The sequence below is a fragment of the Neltuma alba genome, unplaced genomic scaffold (assembly GCF_004799145.2).
Source record: "Neltuma alba isolate B1F8T4 unplaced genomic scaffold, ASM479914v2 tig00002135_pilon, whole genome shotgun sequence".
In the NCBI taxonomy this organism is placed as follows: domain Eukaryota; kingdom Viridiplantae; phylum Streptophyta; class Magnoliopsida; order Fabales; family Fabaceae; genus Neltuma; species Neltuma alba.
Genome location: NW_021632752.1, coordinates 46642 through 59156, shown reverse-complemented (window position 1 = coordinate 59156; position 12515 = coordinate 46642). Strand labels below are relative to the sequence as shown.

The 12515-nt window shown below is 36.0% G+C and overlaps 2 protein-coding genes across 3 annotated transcripts; one reads left to right on the top strand and one right to left on the bottom strand.

Moving 5' to 3' along the window:
- Positions 1–309: 309 nt before the first annotated feature.
- Positions 310–2338, bottom strand: LOC114717543 (bifunctional monothiol glutaredoxin-S16, chloroplastic). 2 transcript variants are annotated; one of them, XM_028902718.1, is made up of 2 exons: positions 1857–2338; positions 310–1043 (listed from the first exon to the last, which is right to left on the bottom strand). In XM_028902718.1, exons 1-2 carry the CDS (start codon positions 2256–2258, stop codon positions 540–542), a joined length of 906 nt encoding a protein of 301 aa, XP_028758551.1. In that variant the 5' UTR covers positions 2259–2338; the 3' UTR covers positions 310–539. The 2 variants fall into 2 exon arrangements, with proteins under 2 accessions (XP_028758551.1, XP_028758558.1); XM_028902725.1 differs by having other exon boundaries at positions 1863–2331.
- Positions 2339–4966: 2628 nt separating this feature from the next.
- On the top strand, positions 4967–6398 carry LOC114717580 (protein Ycf2-like). The gene is made up of 3 exons (XM_028902796.1): positions 4967–5216; positions 5430–6163; positions 6258–6398. The coding sequence occupies exons 1-3, from the start codon at positions 4967–4969 to the stop codon at positions 6396–6398; spliced, it is 1125 nt and encodes a 374-aa protein (XP_028758629.1).
- Positions 6399–12515: the final 6117 nt, after the last annotated feature.

Sequence of the window (12515 nt, the reverse complement as noted above, 5' to 3'; positions counted from 1 at the left end):
CAAGAACATGTTTTGTATTAGACGATATCAGTCATCTCTAAGAAATATGAGAATGAAATGGTTAATTTTCGTGGGATCATATTGAGATGGCATGCCTTTCTTCAAGGACCAACACATCAATTCCTTCAGGTGGTGGGGGAAATGGAGCTGCTAAACATTTGATTAACTAATTGTTTTACATTCATTTTTTCCTCCACTTAACCGTTACTACCAAGACTTGCAGTCGACGATCATCAGCTAGGCTCAACAAGTATTACATAGAGGTTGTGAGTAGGATCGGAGCCAAAGATTAGTCCAGAGAGGTGCGAGAGAGCTAACAATTTTCAATTTTTCACCATGAAACCAGGACTGCAAGAATAATTAATCTTTTACTGAAAGATAACATACTAGTATATAACATATTAGTACAACTGAGCAAGAGGCCTTTATTTACCTCTAAGCTCCCCATACATGGCCTCAGTGTCCTCCCATGCCTACCTAATCCTGGAACTGGTTGCACCAATTTAAAAGAGTGCCTCAATGCTGAGAAACTTGCATAATTACTTTTTGAATGAACTAGCCACTTCACCCTTCTCATACATGGAGGTCAGTATATCACAACCTCCAACCAATTCACCATTCAAAAAGATCTGCGGGAACGTAGGCCAATTGCTATACTTCTTAAGCGTCTCTCGCAATCCACAGTTATGCTCTTCATCCAGGACATCAACACTCTCATAATCCACTGCTTCACTTTCAAGAATGCCAATCACCCTCTGGGAGAATCCACATAATGGTGCACTTCTAGAGCCCTTGATAAATGCAACCACCTTGTTTTCCTTTACCAACTTGTCAATGAGTTCCTCAAGGGGGACAGTTAACTGGACATTGCGACCAGGGGTCAGCCGAAGATCCGCCTTCTTCTTTGGTGGCTGCCTCATCCATGTGGCATTTCCTGATTCATTACCAGGTGGAACTTTTCCATTGGCTTTTATGTGTTCCTCCATCCATGATTTCCATGCTTGAGTTAGAGTTTCTCTGTCAGGTTCATCTACTACCCCAACCTACAGCAGGCAATGTTACAATGAATTCATTGCAAGGAAGGCATTATTAAAAGGAGAATGAGACCTTAATTGCAGCATCTTCATAAAGTAAAGAAGGAAGGTAAAAATCCTTCATCAATCATCTCAACTCTATTGCTCATTGTGAGCATCTGTGCTTTTACTGTATTTCAATGTTTTTACTTTTTCGCAAGCAGGGGAAAGCCCAAAAGAGGTTGAAACTTTTCAACAAAAATTCATCCATTCAAGTATGGTGCTTGGTAAACTTCAGACAGCCCATCTATAATTTCATGATGTAGACACCAGATTCAGTGATGAAACTATCATTGTGCAATGTACACCAATCTATATAAGCATAAGCCATAAAGTCCTAGGCTTTCATATAAATGGAAAGGGTAAGAAATGACATTGAAGGGGTGAAGCTAACCGCGTATCATAAGAAAGGTGGAAAAACATACGAATGAAACAAGGAGTTCAAGTGTGTTATACGCAGCTATCATTTTATTCCTTTTATTGTAATGAAGCAAGAAACGAGAGCAGAGCAACTATTTATGCATTCCTATTCTTGTTTTGCCTAAGCACTCGTTAAGTTTCAACTTCTTTTCTCCTTTATTGGCTTCTTCATTCCAAAACCTGTCACTTTCTTTCCCTTAATTTTACCTCCACTATCGTACTACGATAAGCTGATACTTATTTCCTTTGCCATGGTACAAAGATATATTCTAATTTTAATCATACAACACCTATGTATAAGATATTTAATAACCAATTGATGCTAGCAAATTAATCCTTTTCATCAATATATCAAATATTTACCCTTACCTTCACGGCGCCAACGAGCTCTGGAACTGATTTCCGGTGAGCAGAAACGCTTGCAGCAATATTACGAGATAAGCCAATGAACTGAAGCTCATCATTTTTATCGTAAATGGCGTATACGCCTGTCCCAGACGGCAGCTCGGAGGCAGCGGCCTCATTTTCCGGCAGGAGGACTATTGGATCCGTCTCCCCGAGATTCTTGACAGCTGAAGCTACCAGCCGCGCCCTAGGTTTATCTGTATCTGTATTATAGGGTTTCAGAGAAATATAGCGAAGAGATAATGAAGGTTTGGCTTTGACCGGCGAATAGAGTGACAAAGCAGAGGTATTCTGAGGAAGCGAAGAGAATAAACGAAGGTAAGAGACACTGTGTGTAGGAGAAAGATTGATGGTAGCCATTGATCAACACTGACAGCGCAACCGGGGGGGGAGGGATGGAGAACCAGCGCTTAAGCCAGAAAAAAGACCCGACTCCGCAACAATGAATTCGAAGATCAAATCAAGCTCAAAGATGATTTTTTTTTGGGGACATATTCTTCTTAAATAATAATTTTTTTTAATAATCATGATTATTATAAAAATTAAATTTAACATGTTAATATTTGAAAATAATTTATTAACATTCAATATCTCAATGGTATCATTTTTTTGTTAATAATATTAGGATTAAAAAACTAAAAATATATTTTTTACAATTAAAAGATGAAATTGAAACTCTCTTCAAAATCAAAAAATTAAATGTATACTTTAACCAATACTTTGTATCTCTCCCATTCTATTTGGACTTGTCTTCACTCCTGATTCTAAAAAAAAAAACATCTATTAATATCACGTATTTGTTAATATGCTTTACCCCTGTTTGAATGGGGAGAAAATGAGGGAGGAAAGAAAATAAAAGAGAAAAATAAGAGAAGAAATGAGTTTTTCTCTATTTGGATGAAGGGAAAAAAGTGAAAGGAGAGAAAAGTAAGAGAAAAAATAGGATATATGAACTACTTTATTTTCTCTTCAACTTTTCGCTTTACATATGGAGAAAAAACGAGAAGAAAACTCATATTCTCCATATGCCCTCCTCAAATATAATTCAATAATATCACATTTCACCTCTGATACAAGTTTTTCTTTTTAATTTTACTTATGACTACCTCATAATTCAACAAAATTGTCTCATTATATTGTGGCAAAATCAAAAGCTTCACATGAATTCTATTCTTTCACACTCAATATACAATGCATGAAATTCGCATAAATTAATATATATATATATATATGTATATAATTTCTTCATCTCTTTCAACTTTTATGTTGTATTGAATTTTTACTATTTATTAATAATCTTAAATAATACGTAATTTATTTATATCATTTTATTATGTTTGATTTAAAAAAATTATCCATTTTTTATTTTCACCTTTAAAAAGAATTTTTTTACTAAATTATTTGGTTTTTACAATATAATCACATGGTTATTATGATATTTAATTTAATTTATAACATGATATATTTTCAAATAAGAATAAGAATATTTTAGTCATTTATATATTTGCTCATTTTCCTTTCTTTCTGTTTTCTCTCGTCCACCCAAACAGAAAGGAAAAGAACATTTTTTTCTCCAGTTTTCTCTTCTCTTTGTTTTCTTTCCTCCCAACTTTTCTTTCCATCCAAACGGAACATTAGGCTTTGTTTGGTTCAATGAAAGGGAGGGAGGGGAGGTGAGGGGAGAGGGTGTGAGTTTTGTTTGGTTGGAGGGAAAGAGAGCGGATGAGAGCTTTCTTGTTTAGTTTAAGAAGAGAAGGGAGGGAAGCTAATTATAAGTCGACAAATATATCCTTACCTCTTTATTTAGATTTCTTTATTATTTTATTATGATATTTATATCATAATTATTGTTTTCTAATTTGTGAATATAAAAAAACCAGATACTTTGAGACATAACAAATAGATTATAAATAATCATATATCAAAATAAATGTCAATAAAAAATTATAATCTTTAGCATATTATATAAATTATAAATAAATTTATGATACAAGTTGTGAACTATTCCATCTTTAATTACATAATATGTGCAACCTTACATACTTAATTAGATAATACACAGAGTTTTGTGTAAAAAAATGAAATTGAAATGAATGAGATGAAGGATTAGACAAGATGAAAAGATATGGAAGATTAATAGCAGAGAACATGAGAAATGATGAAATCAGGAAAAGAAAACATGCAGGAAAAAAAGAACCTCTGAGGAGTAAAAAAATCAGTAGAAGAATAGTAGGGGCTGAAAAGAAAAAAGAGTAAAAAAAAAGCAAAGAGTTAAAAAAAGTTTTTACTGAAAAAGATAAACTTGAAATATTAAAAAACTAACATGAGTAATTTAGTCAAGATGAAATATAATATTTCTCTTCCCTCCAGAAAATCTCAATTTTGGAAGGAAGCAAAAAGAGGGAAGGAGAGCACTAAATGACAAAAAATTTTCCTCTCCCCCCCTCTTTTTTTCTGAACCAAACACAATCTTTCCTCCCTTCCCATCTCCTCCCCTTCCCTTCCTCCGAAAACCTTCCAACCAAACAATGCCTTCATTTTAAAAACCCCATTTTAGGTGTTCCTTCTTTCTTTCTTTTTTCTTTTGATATTCTCAAACTTTTTGTGTGTGGTTATTTTCCTTTGACTGATTGAATTTTGTTACTAGTTTAAAGGGATAAGGTGCACCCAGCACCCCGAAGTATTTTCCCAGGTGCGTCCAGTGTCCTAAACTAATTTTCGGTGCATCTAGTGTCGCAAACTAATTAAAACGGTGCGTCCATATCCCAGGCTAATAGAAATGTTATCTTTGACCGTTAGCCTGCTGACTCAGCAAAAATTTGACCGAGATATCCTACCTGGCAGACATGTGGCAGACATGTGTCATCTGATGTGTATTATTATTATGTCTGAAAAATTATTTATTTTCCCTTCCAGCAACGCTATCATCCGCCCGTTTTAACACTTTAGCTTGAAAAACAAAGAAAGAACACCATCCAGAGCAATCCTTGCAGCGAAGTTAGGGTTCAATCCTCACTCCCATTTGTCGCCGGTGGCTGAGCTAATCGATTGAGGTGAGGTAGAGGACAATGGGAGAAGATGAGAATGTTGGAGTCGATGTGGACCATGGTGGGAATGATCTGGCGGTGGGTCCGACTGACATAGAGGGCGAGAAGGCTGTCGACGTGGAAGAGGAGTTGGATGACGTGGAACTCGACAGAGATGATGTGGCCATCTGGTCGAACAAGTCGGAGGTCGACTCAGATGAGTTGGAGGTCGATTCAGAGCTCGACGCAGAGGGTGGACGAGAGTCGAAGCAGAACCGATATGGTGAAACGAGTAAGTCCTGTAACTGTAATGTGTTTATTGTAGTGTCATTTTTCTGCAGACACACGTATAAATGTTTCAATCTCTTGTTTGTAACTTGAACCCATTCGTCCGTGCATTGAGTAATACCCTAAACCCATGAAGTATTAGTGTTTATTATATGAATTGGTTTAGCAGAAACAGATTTATGATTTTGAAATATGGTTATAATTTATACTGAAATAGATGCTTCATTTGAGTATGAATATGAAGGGGAGGAGGAAGAGTACGAAGAAGAAGACTATGAGTCTGAAGGGGAGGAGGATGAGTCCATGGAAGAAGACACTGAATCTGAAGGGGAGGAGGATGTGTCGATGGAACAAGAATTTGGGCAATCTGAATCACAGAAAGCACCATTCTTCAGCGTCGGTATGACATTTGGCAATGCTGAAGAAATTAAGAGTGCTATTAACCAATATGCAATAGCAGAAGGAGTTAATATGAAATTGATAAAGAGTGACTCATCAAGAATCAAAGCTGTATGTCAAAAGGACTGTCCTTTTGTTGTGTACGCTTCAAAAGAGCAGTCGAGGCCAGGATTGAAGGTGAAGACCCTATGTTATGAGCACAGATGCCTGAGGGTTTTTAAAAACAAAAGAGCCAGTGCAAAGTGGTTAGCTAACCACTTCAAGAAGAAAATTCAAGAAATGCCACAATATAAAGCTAGCGAGATGAAAAAGGATGTTGAAATTGAGTTCAAGGTACATGTTAGCATCCATAAATGCAAGAGAGCAAAGAGATTGATAATGGATGAAATGGAAGGAAGCTATAAGGATGAATTTCAGAATTTAGAAGCTTATTGTAAAGAGTTGAGAACTTCAAACCCAGGTTCAGATATTAGTGTTGAGGTGAGCAAAGAAGCTCTGGAAAACGGGAGAAGAGAGTTTAGGAGGATGTATGTATGCTTCAATGCTTGTAAGGTAAGGTGTCACAATATTTTGCAGCTTGTATTTGTTGATTTTTCAATTCAATTGCTCATGTTATAATATTTGTGTTTTGTCATTTAATATGAAGGTTGGGTGGAAGGCGGGTTGTAGGCCGTTTATTGGGCTAGATGGCACTTTTTTAAAAGGTAAAGCCAAAGGGATCTTGCTCACTGCAACCGGCATTGATGCAAATGACTGTTTGTATCCCCTAGCATTTGGATTGACCTAATAAGAAAATAAATGCAATTGGAGGTGGTTTTTACAATGGTTGAGGCGATCACTTGATCTTGAGGATGGAGAGAAATTTACACTAATGTCATATATGCAAAAGGTAGTGCTTTTTTTTTTATTATTGCAATATAATTTTTCAGCCTTGTATTTGTTTGTTGTGAATGCAATATAATTTTTTGGTTTGTTGTAAACAAATAAGCAGCTCGGTCAAATGCATGCAGTAACCTGGGCAAGCATATAAGCTTTTATTCTTTAGTGGGATATACACGCACGTGATGGTTCTTGTTGTTGATGAACCAACTCAATTATAATAAGCTTAGTGGTTTAGTGGGATATACAACTTGGTTAAATCAGCGACAGACCCATTGAAATATAAAGCAACACAGTTCTTTTTGTTTGTTTGTGAGGGACCACTAGCTACTCCTACTGTCACTAGTACACACACACGTGAGTCAACATTTTTTTTTTTTGGTTTTAAATCTCACCGTGTTGCTTTGTCCGATTCCAACTCTTTTTGTCCTATATGTATCCATAAATTTTTTAAATCTCACCGTGTTGCTTTGTCCTATTTTTAGGAATCTACTTTACATTTTATTGCCTTCGTCAATGTTTAATTATTGTTTAATGATGTGCAAGGGTTACATGTAGCAGTACAAGAGATATTGCCTAAGTGTGAGCATAGACTATGTGCCAGACATATCTATGCAAATTGGTCGAAACGTTGGAGGGGACGTGAACTACAGAGGAAATTCTTTTCTTGTCTTGGAGTACATACGAAGAGCAGTTTGTGGATAACTTGAAAGAAATGGAAGCGTTGAGCAAAGAAGCAGCACAATCAGTTCTGTCTTATAATCCGACACAGTGGGTAAGAGCATATTTTTCTACCAAGTGTAAGTTGTGGATTGTGGACAATAATTGTAGTGAAAGCTTGAATGCTTGGATTTATGAGTATCGGTTTCTTCCCGTTATACATATGTTCGAAAGGGATAAGGGAGAAAATGATGCAAAAATGGGCTAATAGTGAGAAAGTTGCTAGCTTATGGAAGAATGAGTTTAGCCCGAAGTGTGTTGATTTATATGAGACAAATAGAAAGTTAGCTGCGGGTTGCAAAGTTGTGTTTAATGGGGATGATGGGTATGAAATTACTGAGGGCTCAGATAGACATACTGTGTTTTTGAGGAGGAGATTATGCACTTGTAGAGCGTGGGAGTTGACTAGGATTCCCTGTCAACATGCGATTTGCGCAATCTATCATGAGAAAAGGGAACCCAGTAGTCACATCTCACAGTATTATCACAAGATGACATTCCTGGCTACGTACGAGACAAAGTTTCAACCCGTTAGGGGAAAAAAATTTTGGGACATAGGAAATTTCCAACCTATGGACCCCCCACAAGTGTGCAAGTTGCCTGAAAGACCAAGTGTGAAAAGAAGAAGAATTGAGGAAGCAACACGGAGAAGAAAGATAGGGATTGCCCAACAAAATGCCAGACAAGAGCATACTGTGTTGCCTGCCCCAACAATTGAGAAGTTGAGTAGGTCGGGTCCATGTAATAGATGCAGCATATGTAGACAAGAGGGCCACAACAAGTCCACATGCAAGGATGTAATTTTCTTAAACATATTGTGTTCTCACATTTCTATGAAAAATTCATCTTACAAATAATGTTTGTGACTAATGTAATTTTCTTATATGTTTCATGTAGCGTCCTCCATCCACAAGCACAAATGTGGCACAAAAGAAAAAAGGAAGACCCAAGAAGAATACAACAAACAGTAGTCAACAAAGTCAATTGACTCAAGAGGCACACTGTCAACCACAAAGACAAAAACTTCCACAAAGGAGGAGTGCCAACAAGAAGAGAGTTGACTGTGGCATGGGAATTTCATTGGATGTAGAAACTGGAAGGGTTGTGTACAATGTAAGTTACTTAGACTTAAAGACTATGGTTTGTTTCCTTGTAACTTGTCTTTACATTCCTCCTTGGGTTAATGACATTCAATACCATATATACATTTCTGCTAACTTGCTTGTTTTGTTTTGTTCTCTGGCTATTTGTATAACAGCCTGGAATGCAAGGTGAAGTTGTCATTGAAGAAGGGAATGCTGGAGACGACATAGAGCATGATGTTGATCCTGTCATACGGTTTCTTATCCCGAATGAAAGGGACATGAGAATGTGCAATCTTCAAAGTTTAAATGGTGAAGAGAGGAGAATTTCATTCATTGGTGATGGGGCCACTGTCTCAAGTCCGACTAACCTTCCGTTCAAACCACCGGGTCTGAGATGGGTGGGCCAACCAAGCCTCACTACATCACAACTTGAAGCACAGCGAAGGAAAAAGATAGCTGAGTTGAAGGCAAAGAAACAATGATATCATGTACACCTTTTGTGTACTATTTTGTTTTGAAGGCTAATACTACATGTAAATCAAAATATTTTGTTTCCAATACTTGCATATTTTGTTGCCAAACGTCCTCACCTTTGTAAATGATTATGGCATTATCACAACCTCTTCATTTTGTATTAATATATAAGTCTTTTGCTTAATTTAATGATATGGTTTTTAGTATAGTTCTATGAAGTATGAAGTATGATAGTTATTTAGTTAATAGAGGGCATAGCCAAGTGGATTGTGAATGCTTCTTCAAATTTTGTTTCTACTTAGAAGAACATTGTTTCTACTTAGAACAATGTGGTCTGTGCCTATGAGAATAAAAATAATTTTTAGTATTCTTTTCAGGAATCTTCCAAGTTCCAACCATTACATGACAAAGAGAAAGGTGTATATAATTCCCTATTGTCCCCGTAAATCTTATTTCATCTCTCACTCTGTTTTTTTCATCCATTATATGCAAAACAATTCTCACAATGTAACGTGTGTGTATGCGCAATGGGCAATGACTTATATTACAAGATTTTCCTAAGAATTAAAAGAAGACAGAATAAACTAAAAATGATGACAGAGAAGTTTGTTCCAACCAATCCGAGCCTCCACGTAAAGTATTCACCATGGTTGCATCTTCAAGTCAATCTCTAGCCCAACTAGAAATGCCTCGTCTTCTTAGGATGTTTTTAACATTCTCATACAAATCAAACTCAAAGCCTCGTATTTAAGTGATCAAATCGAACTCAAAATCATCAGTTCACAAAATAATGACATCTCGTTTTGTATCATCTCTTGAATTATCTCTTTAGCAAGAAGAACAAGACTTGTCAAGGACAAGCTTTCCCACATCATTCAGTATTCGAACATAGGACCTTATTCAGCTACCATATAAAGCAATAATAAACCAAACACAATGAAGCATTTGTTCCATTCAAACACTTTAGGACAATATCATGGTTCAGTGCTTGTTCCATCGCAGAACACAAATTTACATTCCCATCATAACTACCTTCAAAGGAAAAAATAAATAAAACAAAACCAAGACAACAACAAAGCAAGTTCTAATATTTTCATCTTCTTTCTCCCACTTTCAGCTGTAGCTACAAACTTGGCATGCCTTCTCTCCATCTTGTTCAATTCTTGGTATATCCGGCACATCTCTGCACTAAGCCCATCACCCTCAAGTCTTCTTTTTAGCCTCAAATTCTCATCATACAATGAGTCTATCTGACTTAATAACTCAGAGATCACTTTAGTTGATCTCTGACCCATTTCATTATCATGCCAGCTGAAATAACCGCATCCTCCTCCTTGACAGGTTCAACAAGTCATCTAGCTGAATATACACAGAATCAATTTATTTCGGATAAATCACTACATTCTCAATATGAACTAAACAAATATGATTATTAATAGCACTATAGCAGCAATGATATGACCCCAACAAGCTTCAACGATATGAACTAAACAAATATGAGAACAACATTTCTCTCAAAAAATGGCTAACGGATTCAGCTTAACTTACCTGGTTGTATTTTCGGCACCCATAAAATCTTCTACCAGGGTTCTTCTTGCTCCAAGCCGTCCATCTAGGAGCCAATGCACCACAGTGACAAAACCTTTTCGGCCCTTCATACTCTGTCTCCACTTTAACTTGCCTGACCAAAGAAATCCTTCTCCTGCTTGTCGCCACCGTTGAATCACAATTTGATTCACCCATTGGAGAATGCTTTAAGGACGATGAGGCCACCGACAAAGGAGAATAGAACAGGAATATAAAACCAGGTTCGCCAGCGATAGGGGGTAGAAGGTTTCAATGCTCACCTTTTTCCTCTCCTACTCTGAATTGGTTGAGACATCCAGCTTCGCCAGCGACAGTTGGGTAACAAGTTTAAACTCTAACTTTTTTCCCTTTCTTGTTCTTAATCGGAACCTCCAGGTTCCTCGCCACCGACGAATGGGGTCTTATGTTTCAACGCTCCCTTTTTTCCTCTCTTACTTAGAATCGATCGAACGCTCCAGGTTCGTTCGCTAGCTAGCGAGGTATAATCTTAGCTCACCTCAATCGATTAGCTCAGCCACCGGCGACAAATGGGAGTGAGGATTGAACCCTAACTTCGCTGCGAGGATTGCTCTGGATGGTGTTCTTTCTTTGTTTTTCAAGCTGAAGTGTTAAAACGGGCGGATGATAGCGTTGCTGGAAGGGAAAATAAATAATTTTTCAGACATAATAATAATACACATCAGATGACACATGTCTGCCACATGTCTGCCAGGTAGGATATCTCGGTCAAATTTTTGCTGAGTCAGCAGGCTAACGGTCAAAGATAACATTTCTATTAGCCTGGGATATGGACGCACCGTTTTAATTAGTTTGCGACACTAGATGCACCGAAAATTAGTTTAGGACACTGGACGTACCTGGGAAAATACTTCGGGGTGCTGGGCGCACCTTATCCCTAGTTTAAAAGAATAATTCAAAACAGAGAGGGGAAAAAAAAAGATAATCAATTTATTTCAATTAAGATGCCTCTGGTGCTTTTCCGATTACTTTGAGTTGTAGCTTGAAAGAAGTCAGAGAACCACAGCCGTGAGTTGTGAACTATCAAAAGAAGATAAAATTCATAGTTCATGGAATCGAAGTCATTAGAACAACTAGTTCATCCATGAATCTTTTTGAGAAGTGTGATTGAGACCATTTCTTTTAGGGATTAAGTACACCTATCTAAACTGGATAAAACACAATGATTCATGTGCTCATGTATTACATATGCTTATCAATAATTACTGTGAATTCTTTAAGGAAAAAAAAAAAACTCAATGACAAGTAAGAAACAACATATTTACCACAGTGAAATTTGTCATTTTATGCCAGTAAACTCTTTGTGATTACTATGGACATAGTCCTGGATAATATCTTAATATAATTCTAGATGATTAAATCACTAATAAAACATAATATTAATTAACTATAACATATATTTTGACGATTTTATTTATTTATTGAAACCTCATAACAATTTTGCCACAAATTTATGGGTATAAAATAAATTCATAGTACAAAACCTAGAATACTATGGTAATTCGGAAAGCAACGGTGCCGCAGCTGGGGACTTATTTATTTATTGTGTTGATGCAGATGCATCTTCTGGGAAATGAGAAGTGAGAACGATGAAAATAAGAAACATTGCGTTCCATGAGTAATACCTAATCAATTTAAGCTTGATGTTCTGATAAATAACTCTAACTTGCATCCTTATTAATAGTTGGGGATGTATATTTACACAGTGCAGATTATAACTAATTTTTTTTTCCCAAGAGAATAGATTATAGGTTGACTAAAATCCTAGTTTATCTCATGTAGTACTATTATTTACATGTGAAAGTTAATTAACAGATTTAAAATCAGTAACTTCCTAAACCTTGATGCATCATTTCTATTTGAATTTTTTTTATTGTTTGGATTTAATTTTTTATTTATAAACTAATAGAGTATTACAAGATTTCAATAATAAGATTTAATTAATTAATAATTACAAGATTTCAATAATGAGATTTAATTAATTAATAATTAATTATAAAAACAATTCTTTTATTGGAATTGGAAAAAAAAAATAGAACAGGAACTTTGATCCTATAAAAAAAATACGGTTTTATAAGATTTACAGAATAAAATAGATTGATGCATAAGACTTTTTCTTTCATAATAAATGAACAGATAAA